The following is a 15,594-nucleotide window of genomic DNA, read 5'->3' on the forward strand; positions in this document are numbered from 1 at the left end:
CCCGTCCCGGACCCTCGCCCTCCGCCCCACAGCAGCCCCCTCCCCTGCGTCCCCCAAAGCTCAGCTCCCCCAGCAAGTGCTCCCAGCACCGTGCCCCCATCCACCTGCACCCGTGTCTCCCAGGGCGGCTCCTCCCAGCCACACCTGCCCCAGGGCCCCTGCAGCAGCAGTGAGGAAGCTCTGACACCCTGCTAGCCCACATCACTCCCTGCCACCTCCGTGCCCCTGGACCCCCAAAGAACCCCCCAACTCCCACCAGCGCTGGGAGCGCCCTGGGGTGCGAGGCCAGCACCCCTCATGCCACGCTGCTGTCTCTTATCACATTTGTCACCAGAGGTGAGGAAACCTCCACCGTGGGACTGGGACGGCTCCCGGAGTCCTGCATGGCAAGGGGGGCAACACTTGCCACAGGATCCCACAGGCAGTTTTCCAGGGGGACCTGACACCCCACGGGCCCACTGCCCAAAGGAAACACCACAGGCTGTGGGGTTTGCACGATTTAATGATGGTTTAGGAGAGATGTGGATAGAGTCACTGGAGATCTACGAGCTCGGGCACCCGCCGGCCCCACACGCACATGCTGACGTGAGAGCAGCTGGGGACACAAACCAGAGCCTGGCAGGCTGCCAGCTTGGCAGCGCAGTATGTACCCCACCACTGTCTCAACACCAGGGTTTTCTGAGGGCTGCCATAGCAGACACTGTCAATGAGACATGATTATGAACCTACATATGGCACAGCATTGCTCTCCCGAGGGAGTGCTGCACGTGGAGAACAAGAAATGCTTGGAGCAGGGACATGCAAGCAGTCCTGAGGGGTGCCTGGTCACAGCAGGACTGGGAGGCCAGGCTACCTGGATGAATCGGCTTTTAAGCCTTTCTTAGACTTCTCCAGTGTTTTCTGTGGGCTGTGGCCAGCCACCAGATTTTGGCAGTAGTACAATAGCTGTTGCATGGTAATCATGACTAACTTGGTATGAGACAAGCCACATGGGAGTTACTGGAAACCCAGAGTCCAGCGGGACCAAACACTGCTGGAAAACACTGCCAGAGCACCTGGGCCTGAAGTCCTTCTTGGCTGACATGACGGGATACAACTAAGACTGGAGACATTTTGCAATATGGTAGGCATCTTCTGGAAACCCAGCACCATCCTTTGTGAAAGCTCAGGAAAGAGTTAAGACCTTTTCTACTGACCTTTTAGCTGAAATAATCTAGAAAACATTTATTGTTGTGTATTCCTAGAAAAAAAGAAACAAACAAGTCTCACAAGGGCTTGTGAGCATCACTTGCACGGTGCACCCGTGTCTGCAATGCTCAGGCCTCAGTCATACATGCATCCTCTACTCCACCTTGTAGCTAGTATTTTGGGCAAGACCTTAGGCACTGTGATCTCTATCCTGTATCACTTACCTCCTGTGCTTTACCTTGGGGAGCACTTTGAAAGCAGGTGGTAAATACACGTGATACCTGCTGTTTTCCTCCAAAGGCTGCTGCTTATTTCTGAAAAATTCAGCAAACAAACCAACTATTAAAGCATCCCTGAATCACCATCTTCCCCAAGCCCAGCTGAAAAGGCAGGGTATGAACAGCTGCACTGCCTGTGGTTGTGGCTCTATCACCAAGTTGAAGTCCCACTTGCTGAGCAGCAAAACCAGCCAGCTGCTGACCTGCCACAATGCAATCCGAGGTGAAAAAGGGGTTAGAAAAAGGCCTTGGAGTTAAGCAGAGGCTCCTGAGTCACCACTCCTCCTGGCTTTACTAGCTGGTCCTGCTGCTTTTGCCTGCATCCAGGCAGCTTTCTTGCCCTTATCCCACTATGTTGGAAATCTTGTGTTACTGTGCAGTAAGGGAGTGATTCGGTTTTCTAATTTCCCTTTTGAGGGGAAAAGAAGGATGGGTCTAGCACCCCAGAAAATAATCATTTTTCACTTCATGATAATGGGGAAAATTTTCTCTTCTCGCTTCATGCTCTGCTCTCATCTGCACTAGAGCTTGCAAAACCCCAACATCTCTTTCACCTCAGGCACAACCTGGACCAGAGCAGATCTTCCCTTTGCTAGGCAAAAAGGTGTAATTTTTAAGCTCCCTTGAGCTCACACGAAAATGCCCATGGAGATGTGGTGAAGTTTACAAGTTGAGTAACAACCACTACAGCCTAAATTTTACCTTGGAGTGTTACCACAACACTTTACCTGGCCTGCAGTGGAATTTTGACACTTACGTGCTATCATAAGGTTAGAAAACCCAACCAGTCCTCTCTCCATACCCCTCTCCCAGCTTATCACCCAGTGCTTCCCATCTCACGAACTGATGCATTCAGAGTCCTTCTTCTGAACACCCATGAGGCCCAAATCCAGAGACCAGACCTGGCACTCAGGGTCTCGCTGGAAGTGAAGCCACCCACCAGCACTTGCAGTGCAGGGGAACAAAGATGCAGCCCCGTTTTTAAACAGCTCCTGCTGCCTGTCAATTCTCAGCATCCACCAGTGTACCCTGTGTTTGTCACACTCCCTGTGTGACGATGCGGATGAACACCGTGCTTCAGGGTGTTGACAACCTCAGAGGTGCTTGTGCGGCTCTTTGGGATGCACCCTCTCTCTGACGCTTCTGCGAGGTTTTGCGAAGCACTCCGTTCCCTCCTGGATTTTTGAGTGGCCCTGTGAGAAATGGTGCTACTGGTGGATTGGCAGCATGTTGCAACAAATTTCCATCCCATGACAGCATGATCAAAATGTATCACTCCAAGGAGGCCTGGTCACTTCAGTCCTGACTACAAAATGGTGCCAGGATCATCTGCTGGCACGAAGACCTCTGAAATCTCTGTCATGAGCAAAGATGAGTATACCAAAGCACCAGGATCTTCTCAGGGAGGCAGAAATCCCCTTGCTTGATTCACTTCCCATTAACCACAGGCAGCCAGAAGCTTGTAACCTCCACAATATCTTCTTGTTTGTTTGTTCTGGGTGAGAGGAACCAGTTTATTTTGGTGCCAACCATGTCTCCCTGCCAGAGGCAGCAGAACACAACCCCGAACATCCCCCACAAACCCTGCTGCTGTTACAAGTACCACTGTGCTCTGCAAAGAGCTCTAGCTGAGGAAGGATGTGCTGAGCTCACATTGAAAATTCAGACACACTTCATAGTGTGGGCAGTAAACCAGGGATTTAGGTTATACTCAAAGTAGATGTTAGCTCTGGAATTCAGGGACCTCAAGGAATTTAACCTCCCCTGCTCCCCAAAACACCTTGCCTTGCCAGCTGTTTGGAAAAATCTATACACAAGGAATCTTTCTCCTGGTCTATAAAACCTCACCAACCTTCCCCCTAGCTGGGATTGTGTTCAGGGCAGAAAATTGCAGTATTTGTCAAATGGAGGAGAATAAGATTGGTGGGACCAAATGGGAAAAAAATTATTTCCGTTAAAAGGTTTCAGATTCAGGCCTCAAATGCGTGAAGGTGAAAGCTGAGGAGAACCTAAATTCACTGCAGTGTCTCAAAAGAAACTGCGGAGACTGGGTTTCCACTATTTCAAACACTGAGCACAAATGTGATGCTAAAAATCCTACAGCCTGCTGGTGAGCACCAAGAGGGTGTCTCTACCTCTTTTAAACAACTGCATCAGACTGGGATGGACAATGATTCAAATCTCATTAGGAAAAGGGATAGCTATAAATAAACAAAACTCCCTTCCTTGCTTGGGTTAATTCACCGCCTGCAGTTCAGCAACCTTTTGCCAGCTGTTGCCTGGGTGTTCAGCCAACCAGCTTGGAAAATGACGTAAGTAAACTGAATTCTTGGTGTTCCTGACTTTAGGCATCCTGCGATGCAAGAGAGCTTGCTCCTTTCTACGTAATAGAGCAGGAACAAAGGAAAAGAGTCACCTATTTGGAGCTGAGCTAAGGCACTAATGATGCAGTAGGTGAGGAAAGAAGAAACACAGCAGGAGGAGGACAACTTCCCAGCCACGATGTCCCAGAAGATCATCGTACTCTTCACTCAATTCCCTTAAAAAACCCGATGTTATCTCTATAGAAAAGGAGGGGTTAATACAGTATTACAGTATCCCTGTTGGGGTTTCATTTTAAGGTTATTTTGTTGTTCTCCCAGAGAGATTTGTTTCAGATATCAAAGTCACATGAGCTGTTTCTAAAGTGGATTTTGGTGAATGCTGGCAGAGTTACCTGAGCAGCTCTGGCTCATCACAGCTGCGTGGATGCCCGTTTTGTTGTTTTTCCCCGTGATTTCCCAGAAAATAAGAAGCCTGTCTCTATCACTTTTTGGCATGATACCGAGATAAGCCACTGAACTGTGCTGACCCAATGGGTGCAGTCTCTCCCTGTGGAAAGCAGAGGCATTCCTGTTGTCATCACAGCTTGATAAAGATTGATGATGGCTGGCTCGTCTTCTGCCCAGTGTCGTTGAGGGGGAAAACACTAGAGATAGCTACATCAACAATTCCTTGGCAGAGCTCTGCATACAGCTTCCTAAGAGATGAGAGAGAGAGAGAGAGAGAGAGAGAGAGAATCAGATGCCCAGCCAGGCATGACAAACCAGCAGGTCCCTGATCAACTTTTACATAGAGATGCATTTTCCCAGGAGGATCTACAACATCCTGCTCCCATTACAGGTAGCTCCAGGGTGGCAAACGGGAGGGTGACATCTCTTCCATCTCCTCCCCACCTACCCCAGCAACCGTCTTCTTTTTCAGTGGTGCTGCCATTCCCAATATTGCTCTCTGCCAGACAGGACCACAAAACATCTGAGTTTACTAACAGAACAGGCTCCTGAGCAGAGTCTCCACACCCTCAGGCCCCAGACTTGAGTCACTGCAAGATGCATGGGGGGCAGACAGTGGCTGAACAGCTGAGCACCCCCTGTACTGGCTTTCCAGCTCCATGAGTGGTCGTTATCACACCAGGCCCTGTTCACGTGGGGATATGCCCCGGAGGGACTACTCTGATGCATTCATCATTTGATGAAATGCTGCACTGGAGTGCAGCTGTGCACAGCAGCTTCTGACCAGGAACAGAGACCACAGAACCCTACAGAAGTATGGCATGTTTTTCATAATGGCACAGCTCATGCAGAGCAGGATTAGGGAGAAGAGAGTCAATGTGTTTGAGAAATGATTTAATACAATACACTTTCTCCTGAATGAAATACATGTGTAAACTCCCTGAACATGCTGGCACCTGGAATGTTTTCAGTACCAAAGATGTCTTTACTAGGATTAACTACATCTTTCACCCTGTGCCTTTGGGGCTACATGACAGTAAGATGCTTTTTCAGCTCCTAGGAACGTTACTGCTTTCAGCAGCTGATCTATCTTTTAAGTGGGAACTGTGTGATACAGGTGCTATAAATCAGAATAACCCTAAAGAGGAGAAGCCACAAATAGCCAAAACCTACCTCAGCTGCCTCTGTTTTCAAGTGCCCACAGAGACATAAAGCAAACAAGGCATTGCTGCAACCCAAATACACCCAGCAACAGCCAAATTCTACCCATACAGCAACACAAGGAGGTGCAAGGCAGCATTGCATTACAGTGTACATAGTGAACAGGGCACCCTGGACACAGAAAGCTCCCTGATGAACAGGCTGTCTGACCTGTATTTTTTGTCTACTGTTACTGATGATCCAATCCAATTTAATCTACATCTAATCTAATTCTAATGCAGTGATGTACAGCCTGTTCTGTTTTGCTGGGCTTGTATAAAATACAGATGCCCATTTAGCAAAGATTTCTAGTCTCCCACAGTTGTCTCAATCACCTAATACAGCACTCCTGCTGTGCCTACAAAGAGATGCTCATGGCCTCAGCTGTTTGGCTGTCTCAGCCTCTCCCTGTGGCTGGTGGAAGCTTTCGTCCAATGTCTGCAGCATTCACAGTGGGCTCTGGGGTCCTGCTGCCTGCAAATTCAGTCACTCACTTCTAGCTGCTGCCCTTAATGCTATTCATTTATCATGTGTTCAGGTAAAGACCAGCCACCAGTGGCTCCACAACAGAGACTGAGAAACGACCTGACCCCCCAAAGTGTTAATTCTGCAATGTAACTTCAACCCAACAGTGTCAATAAAAATGACACAAGTTATACTGAAACTCATTTGTCTGAAACCTGAGGTTAGTGCCCCATCACACATGGGAAAGAAGCTGGGGGATACCAAACACAGAGACAAAGCAATGTATTTAAATCAGCTGGCACTTAGAGCAGTGGGTTAGCCTGGAAAACTTCTCTGCTATTCACTTTCTTCCACCTTTTTCACTTGGAGCTGGGACACAGCCATTCTCTGGGTGAAGCATGTGAATGGTGGCATCACGAGGGTATTACAGAAACTGATTACTCACTGGGCACATGCTGGGGCCCCATTGACTTCTATCAGCCAGACCTTCAGCTCCTCATCCACCATGAAGTCAAAGCCGAAGAGCTGGAAGCTCTGGTAGTGAAGATGCTTCGTGCTGATTGCAGGCTCTATACACATAAGGCAGCTTCTGCAAAGGGAGAACCAGAAACCCAGTATCAAAAGCCCAGCGGACATACCCATTGCACTTCAGCTTCTGAGGGCATGTGCATTCAACAGTTAAGGGGAGCGGTGCCCTGTTACCTTGGGACTGCCCCAAATGACAAGCTATATCCAACACACGTCATGGTAACCAGGTCCCTCCAGGTGAGATTGTGCAACTATCAAAACACATGTGGGGACACCCCTGAGTGAATTCCTGAAGAGCAGCATCCACCCTCACTACTGGATCGGGCAAGCTGAAAACATGATGTGCAATTAGAGCCTGGAGCAGAAGGCAGAGCCACAAAGGGCTGCACCAGGTCCCCAAGGAACTGCCGCCGAGAGCTCATCTGCCTTCGAGTCCCTCAAAGACTGTATCATGTCATTTTGGTGTAACAGTAGTGGAGCACTTGCAAAGTAAATTCTGCCATGAAGGATCACTTTATCAAGACCTGGATTCTCTGAAGCACCATAATCTCTAAGACTTCTCTCCAGGCATTTTCCATGCCCAGGAAGTAGCTGGTTCTCTGTGGACTGGGTAAGATGACGTATGCCAAGATGTGCTGCTGTGTGCTGATGGTAGGGGAAGCAGTGAGATCCTGCAGACTTGATTCTGAATTCATTTTCCCTCTCACACCTTGTCTTTTAACCTCACCCAGTCCCGTCATTCAACCTACTCTCTTTGCTTACCAAGTGATCTCGCTTCATCCTTCTCCAGCCACAGCTATCAAACTGCAGACAAACTGCCACATACCTTTGAGAGAACAGCACCTACGGAGGTCTCTTTTCATTGAGCAATGACATTGGGGTGTTTATGCATTATCTTAAATTTATGCAACTGAAACCCTTCCCTTGTTGGTCTGTCTGCTTTCCCAGCTGTGTCTGTATACATTCCCTGTCACTGAAGGGTTATGCTCCCCTAGGCAACAGGCAGCTGGCTACCTTATTATGTGTTTGATTTGCAGTAAGATGCTATTCTCAAGCGTTGTATTCAGGGCATCCATCAGATACTGGTTGAACTCCTCGAAGAACATTTCATTCCCTTCCTCATACCGCCCATAGTTTTTGGAATATTCCTTCTGAATGCAGTGATTGGTCAAGTGGCAGGTTTTGTCCTGGAAATTAGCACTGTTATATGGTTCAGAAGAAGTCCGCAGGACACCCTCTCTGTAGAGGTAGATATTATATTGATGATCCACGAGAACCCAGCTCCTGGGGGGTAAAAGAAAAAACTCTATAGTCTCACTGGCTTAGAAAGAAACAGGACAAAAATGAAACCAGTATTATTACAAAAGCAGAAAAGGTTACCTGATGTCAAACTTGCGATGCCCTGGCTCTAAAAGGAGAGGCTTCTCCAGGTATTTCTGAATCACGTGTACTTGTCCCTGCTCATCGATGAAGTCCAGGAGTTCTGCAGCCTCTGAAGAAATCAGGATGCCTTCTCCTGGCACAGAAAGACAAAATTAGGTAGATGATCCTCCTACCTTTGCTGGAGCTCTTTCATGGCCCAAGTGGACCATGGCTCATTTGCTCAAAAAGCCATGCCACATGCATGAACCCATGTCTCCAGGGCTGGCTGGTGCCCAAGCAATGTCATGTTTGCTCAGTGTCAGACATCAAATCTGCGGAGGGATCTCCCTGTTGCCATGCCACTGGGCATCTGACTCCCTTGTAACCAGAGCGAATGCAAATGGGAACCAAGGGTACCTGAAATGGCATGGCCTGCCGGGACTTGTCTGCAGAGGGACAGCTATTCAGGTGTGAGTGAATGCACAGCAGACAGGGACCTTGGCAAGCAGTGAGGCAGCTGCTTGGTTTTGGGAATCTTGTTTCCCTTTCCAGTGGTTTTTTCCAGCTGGGCTCAGGGAGTTGGGCACATTCAGCACTTGTTGAATTTTGTTTGGATTTTCCCTGCTTTTCAGCAGTTTGGAGAACAGGGATTTTTGCAGTTTGTGAGATTTTTTCCCCCTTTTTTTTTTTTTCTAAATTTGGGGAGGGAGGTTTGTGGGTTTTTATCCTAGGCTCAGACTTTCTCCCCCTGGCTGGCTTCTTTGGCTGCCAGAGGCAGTCATACATGAACACCTGTGCAGCGTTGCCCTGCTCGCAGAGTTCATTTAATTTACTATTAAAATCACTGCTGCACTAGAAAAAGAATTATTTCAAAGTGTTCAGCCAGGTAGTCAGTGTTTTCCCCTGCTGTGGAAGCTCTGCATTAAAGAAGTTAGATGTGCCATTTAAATACTGCCACATTTTGACTGAAGCTGTCACTGTTCATTTCTTTCAAGAGTCCAAATCTGAAACCACTGTTCCAGAGTAATGAAGAAAGAACATATCCCTTCTGGGATTTGATATCCCTTCTGGCATGGTGCCACACAAGGGAAAAACCATCTCAGGTAAAATTATATAATGTTTCTCTGGCACTATGTCCAGTCTTCAGGCATTTAGTTAATTTTTTGGACTAAAGCTGATGATTTAGTATTAATTTTGTGCTGACTGTTTTGGAGGAAATACCGAGTGAAAAGAAACAAACACTCTTCAAGCGGGCATTATTGGGAGAACACAGGTTTGGAGCACAGACAGGGTTTGACAGGATCATCAAAGGGAAAATGCTCCTAGCTGTGACTTCTGAAGGTCTCTGTCAACACAGCCCTGCAGGTACTTTCACTGCTCCATGCTTTGCATACCCATGAGTCACAGCTTCCCAGCCCTACTGATCCCCTACCTATCCTAGTGTCCTCTACTGAAAGGAAGTCCTTTCATCAAAGAATCTCTCAGCCATGTTTTATGTGGAGGGCAAGACTTTTAGTCCCCTGATCACAGCAGAGCCAGACAGAAACTTGCATTTGTACAACTGCAGACTGCACTGGGGGAAGGAGTGAAACAACACCTCTGTAAGACAGCAAAGCCCCTGCAGTGGGAACATCAGCAGGCACCCGTTCTGCACTGGACAGACGGTGAATCAAGGGGGAAGGTTAGCTTAACTGTGCACCTTGTCAGCAACCCAGTGAGGCAGCAAAGCAGCTTATGTGGGGCAGCTGTCCATTCTCTCAAAAACATAAAAAACTCTGGACACAGTTGAAAAATCTCTCAACTTCTAAGTCAGGACATCCTAAACCTTTCATTTTCTTTTTACTGACGGACTGCCAAGCTTCCACTAGACCTGTTCTGAGTCAGGGGCCGTGCCTGACCTGGATCTGCCTTGGCAATTAATGTTGACAAGCCTTCTACTTCATCAGAAGTAATCAGCAGACATATAACTTCCCTCTACAAGATTAACATGGGGCTCTGATTTCCGCTTTAATGCTCAGCTTGAGTTCTGCAGGACACTGATGAATATGGAAGGTTACTCTGCTTTAATGCAGAAAAGATGAGATCACACTTGAATAAAGGATGTGGAGAGTTTAAAGCTCTCCGTCCTGCAGCGAGCCACAGCAATGACCTTTTCAATTGCCCAGATTGAGACTTTGCCAGTTATACCACACAGAAACACATTCTCTCACTGGCATAACGAAAGGACTCATCTCCTCTTCCTCCCTGATGAAAATAAGCTTACTCTTCTGATGCTTCTTGATAACACAGCTAAGACAGCAGAGCATTTAAGGAAGCCAGCATGAAGGACAGTTTTATCACACAGCCTCCCTGCAGCCACCTCTGGCTTTCACATTCTCTGGTGATTTTTGTAAGACTGCATCAGAAGTGACTCTGAAAATATAGCAATATATGTGGGCTTGTTCCCTTTGAAAAGAGCAGGTCCTTCCTCAGCCTGGGGTCTGCACATACGGCAAGGCACGTTTTCATAATGCCTTTCTTACAACGTGCCCATGATACTGCTGCAATTGACAGACAGCAGAGTTACCAAAGCATTACATCTATAGCTGTGTTCAGCTATCTAGCAGATCATTATTTCTGTAGAGTGAGTGATGCAATGACCCTGGAACAAGGAAGGACACACTATCACTCGGGTATCTATTGCCTTATTCAAATTAAAGGGACATACAGACAATGCATTGCTTGTCTTTGCTCCGGTACCTTCCCCTGAGCCTTGCGTGCAATTTCAATGCACTGAGCTAGTGGCTGCTCAGCCAGTCTCTCAGCATCACCACGGGTAGGCCATCGGCACCAGGCATCTGGGTTTGGTTGAAAGACAAGCAGCAGTTTGTCCACCCAGGTGAAACCAGGCTTAGCTGCACCATAGACACCTGGGCTCCTTCTCTTGAAGGCTGCTGTCCTGCCTGCTGCCTTCCTCCCCATATCCTGTTCTTCTCCCTGTTATCTACTGCTCTCCACATTCCCCTTGCCTGCTGGTCCCTGCTGCCCTCTCTCTGCAGCAAACTGTTCTGTATTTTGAGGCACACATGTAGAAAAGTGGAGGTCCTTTCACTGCCATCCATGTCCTAGGTAGTATGTGCATGTTACAACGCTTGTCAGGAGCCCTGTGCCACCAAGCAGACAAAGCCCTATGCTGGCTTGACTGCCAGTTGGTAGGTGAAGGCTTTTATGGGCTAGATATTAGCTGGGCTCAGCCAAGCCCCAGGACTCTACTGATCAAGTAAAGAGCAAGAAATAATGAGAGGGTGGCTCGTTTTGCTGGAGAATGAACCTTTGGCACCGGCTGAGGACTTGGCGATCCACACGTTGCCTTCTTTGTCTTCCCGCCGCCTGTTGTAAGCTGCCAAGAAGACTTCCCGCTCATCTGTCCTTGTGTTGTTTATGAGATGGCGAATTCCATTCTGTGCTGGAGCCACCGGAGTCTTCAAGTTTGTTGGGTAAATCACATATGACTCAGGGAACCACGTGCAGGACTCTGATAGTTCAGGGCTTGTCTTGATAAGCCTGGGTGAAGAGAGACAGGCTGATAATTCCTAGTGTCCTCACCTGCATGGACATCATTTAATAAGTAAAAATAATCATTAACTGGGCTCTTTCACTTGGTGATGAACAGCAGCTTGCAGACAGTCTGTGCTAAATTATATTTTCCTTAGACCCTTGAAATTAAGGTTTCCCTAAAGATATCATGGCAACCTCAACATGCAGCGAAGCACTGCTCTTTGAATCAGACCTGCATGCTTTCATTAAACATTTTGTACACACTATGGATATCCTGAAACAATCAGCAGAGAAGTTTCCATGTAACTAGAACATTCCCTTCATTACCTCTGCACAAGGGAACTAAGGAGGTCTGTTTGCTAACACGGAACGAGACAGGAAGGATGCTGTGATCACAACATGCAAAAGGGAAGGCAGAGCAGTAATATTCTCTGTGCTGGTGCTTAGCTCTTGATCCCATTGCCATTGAGATCTGATCTGGTGTCCCAGTTATGGATGAAGACCACTGAAAGCAAGGACACAGCTACACGTTTCATGTCCCACGGTGTCTGGGATCCCCCTTGCATTGTTACAGAAATCCTTTAACAGCATCATGCAGTCTCTGATCTCTCCTACCAGTAATGTCTAGAGATGCCAACAAACTCCTGTTAGCAGAGCCCAGGCCTGTTTTCTTTCAGAGTCAAGGGAGCTGCCTGCCTCTTTGAATGCTCACCCTGTGCTCTGCTTAAGGCCAAAAGCAGAGCTCATGCCTGAGTAACTCTCTCTCTGTGCATTTGTGCCTCTCTGTTGAAATGGCAGTCTGTCTGTGACACCCTGGGAGCCCTGACACCCTGTGGGCCCTGTGGAATTCATCTGTGGTCCCTTGGGTTTGTAAGTAGCTTGATGCATGGTTGATCCCACAGTTAGAAAGGTCAGCCAAGCTTCAGGAGAGAAAAACAGGTTGCAGGCACATTCAGCACTGCCTCTAGACCATGGGCCGCAGAAAAATCCAGCTGGGGAGCACCTTGAGCACTTGTTTAAAAAATACCCTGCTAGGTCCTGACAAACAGCATCACCACTGTAAAGAAAGCAATTGGGAACACAATTCACAGGCAAAGGAGAGGCCTTTGAACAGCACATGCAGTCTGCAGGACTGCATCAGCAAGAGACGCAGCACAGACACTAACATGGAATCAAACGCTTGAAGGAGAATAAGAACTCTGACACAAAGATGCCCTAATGGCCAGAGAGTTTGCACAGGGATGAAGGTTATCTAAAATGAAAGCTCATCCACATTTCCCCAGGAGGCCCTGGCACAGCTGATCATGCAGAAATAACTTCCAGAGCTTTTCCTGAAGATGTCTCCAAGCATTTGCTTGACAAACAAATCTGATTAGCTAAAGGCATATTAGTGGCTCATCTCTGTATGAAACAGAGAATAAAAGGAGTAGGTTTTAATTAAATGTCTACAAGGAAAAAGAGCAGATATGTTTGGGGCTTTTTTTTTCCTTTTGATTGTGCTCTACTCTGATTCAATACACTCTATGGTTTCAAGCAGATGTAATTCAGTGAAAATGGTACTTCTCCTGAAGTTACAAAGAGGCCTTTGTACACAGATATAGCTCTAGAGACCAGCACAGAAGTCTGAAGACAGCACATGCTAAGACACTCCCAGGGCAGCTGTTCTGTGAAATACCCTCCAAACAGGTTCAACACTTGACAACAGTCAAGTCAACAGAAAAGCTTCTGCCAATCCCATGTAACATTTCCGTGAATTTCTTACTTCACCAGAGATGCTTTGCGGCACAGCTTGTCTGCTCCCCTGTAGTAATTCACCAGCTGCACAAGTCCAGGTTCATGGCCTAAAAAGGGAAACAAAGAGGTCAAACTTCTCAATTAATAAAGGAAAAACATCTGCCTGGTGCAAAGGTCCTGTGCAGTAGGGAAGAGAAAGGAGGCAGTTTCCTTGTCCTGCATCACAGAAACAGGCTCTAAGCTGGTGATGGGTCCTACAGTTTATTTCTTTTCGTTATGAAAAACCATGCATGTACCCAAGTCTGTTTTGAATGTGACACTTCCATTTTTCAAAGGAAAATAATAATTTCCTATTTCACACTGGGAACTGGCAGCACCACACAAAAATTTTCTCCATTTGCTGGTGGCAGTTTTTAAAAGCCAAGATTTCAGTTACTCTTAAATGCAGTAGGAGGATGCAGGGAGACATGCCACGATACAAAGATCACAGCTTAGGAAAGGGTCTTGTTTCTTTGTCACATACAGCAGGATTCCCTGTTGGACCTGGTATCACAAAACACTGGGAAATGTTAAAAGATTTGGAGTCCTGCTTCTCTCTGGCAGTTTGCAGAGTGTCCCCTTGGATATCTGGGGTGGGAAGGGACCTCTGGGGGTCTCTGCTCCAACCTCTTGTTTGATCAAAGTCCGAGTAGCTCTAAGGATGAAGATCCTACTGCTTCTACAGGTCCTTGTCCCAGTAGTTGACTGCCATCCTGTGTCCCCCTGACTATCCTGATAGCCCCTGCTGGAGTCACTCCAGGGTATCTGTGCTTTTCTTGTAAAGTCCCAAACTGGTCCCAGTAACCAGCTGTGGCCTCACAAGCGCTACACAGAGTGCCAAATAGATGGGTACCTACTCACTAATGCTGGGTTTCACACCACAGCCTGCCTGCCTTCACCTTCTCACAGTACACAAACACTTGTGCTCAGCTAGAAGCTCTCTCGGGGGACAGGATGGCAGCAGTTGTCCAAAGGTTACTGCAGATCTGGGGAACACCACGCAGCCTCTCCCACACAACCCATGCAGCCAAACATGGATGTGCAAGAGGCAAGCAATGCTTAGGGCAATACCTGGGTCATCGGTGACAACAACAGACAAGAGTATAGAAAACATGATGAAAAACTCTTCTGGTTTGAAATGATTAGGACCAGGGGGATGCCCCAAGGGTGGCAGTTACTTCCATCTTCACCTTCTCTTTTTTAAAAAAATGCCTGTGGGAGTGATTCAGACCCAGAAAAAGGATTCAGAGTTTGTTACCCTCCTTGGTGATTGCCTGGGAAAAAAGGTCTGCAGCAAATATTACCTTAAAGACCAAGCACCTGCAAGATCACAGAGAGTGAATATCTGTTTCAACCCCAAAGTCATGGCCCTGAACTGGGCCACTATTTTATTCACAAATCTTTAAATATAAGAGAGCTGAAAACCATCTTCCAGAAAAGGCCTGTAACTTCAGGCACTTCAATATGCAGCCAGCACTGCCAGCACTAATTTACTGAAAGAAATCAGTAAAAACCATCAGACTTCCTTCTGTTTCCAGTTTATTGTCTTTGCTTGATCCCTGGAGGAACTGAGGTCCAGAAGGAGACCCCACCATTCCGGGTGGGCTCTGTCCCAGTGGTCAGTCCACCCTGTCACCAGTGATGGAGGAATGGGGCTGGTGAAAGGAGGACGACAGCTGAAACTTGCTTTGAAACCACTGCTGTTGGATAGCTCTGAGCTGCTGGATGGCACATCGTCATCCGTTTCCTGAGCTTCGCCATGGAGCAGTGGGCTGTGATGTGGACTCTGGTGGTCAGCAAGAAGGGACCACGAGGCAGGAAGGGGATTCTTGGGCATGTTGTGAGGTCTGCACCATTAATTCAGCAGGGTTAAAAAGCTGCTAAGGCCAAACTGGCGATCCCTCCCTGGCTGGCAGGGCATAGTCCAGCATCCTCTGCTCCATGAGGCCTCTGCAGTCTCTTCGTCCTTTCCTTTCCCCTTAGCACAAACTGCTTTTCCACTAGATACAGAAACTCACAGCTTAAGAGCACATCCCCCAAGAATTAGGGTATCAGCGGGAGCAACAGAATTTTTTGCAGCTGGACAGAAGCAGAGGTGGGTGCTGAGACCCCCATGTCTACCCCTCTCCCACATCAAATGATCTAGTTTAGCCTGAGTAATGCAAATCCCTACAATTCCCTGATTTAATCCCTGCTTCTACTGAGCAGAGCCTTTAGGAAAACCAAATCAAGCCAGCTTTGATGCAACAGTTGCTCAGGAAGACAGCTTTAGGAAGATGTACCAGAGAAAATACAGCTTTTTGGAAGATGTACCAAAATAACCATGTTATTTTTGGTCTGAATCCACTGATTTCAGGAAACCAGCTCCTGCTATGGGAGGATGGGTTAAAAAAGCTGGTGCCAAAGCATGGTCCCTCTCCATTGGTCACAGTTACATCTTGGTTGTGAGAAATGGTTTGAATTTTTGGGCAACCCATGGTAACACATACTGA

At 47.5% G+C, this 15,594-nt stretch overlaps 1 protein-coding gene across 1 annotated transcript; it reads right to left on the bottom strand.

The window, feature by feature from the left end:
• Positions 1–484: 484 nt before the first annotated feature.
• TTL (tubulin tyrosine ligase) lies at positions 485–14,697 on the bottom strand. Its single transcript, XM_026844676.1, has 7 exons — positions 14,597–14,697; positions 13,092–13,196; positions 11,103–11,335; positions 7,811–7,946; positions 7,445–7,714; positions 6,348–6,491; positions 485–4,485 (listed from the first exon to the last, which is right to left on the bottom strand). The coding sequence occupies exons 1-7, from the start codon at positions 14,695–14,697 to the stop codon at positions 4,368–4,370; spliced, it is 1,107 nt and encodes a 368-aa protein (XP_026700477.1). The 3' UTR covers positions 485–4,367.
• Positions 14,698–15,594: the final 897 nt, after the last annotated feature.

Source organism: Athene cunicularia (genome assembly GCF_003259725.1).
Source record: "Athene cunicularia isolate RWA chromosome 3 unlocalized genomic scaffold, athCun1 chr3_part1, whole genome shotgun sequence".
NCBI classification, from domain to species: domain Eukaryota; kingdom Metazoa; phylum Chordata; class Aves; order Strigiformes; family Strigidae; genus Athene; species Athene cunicularia.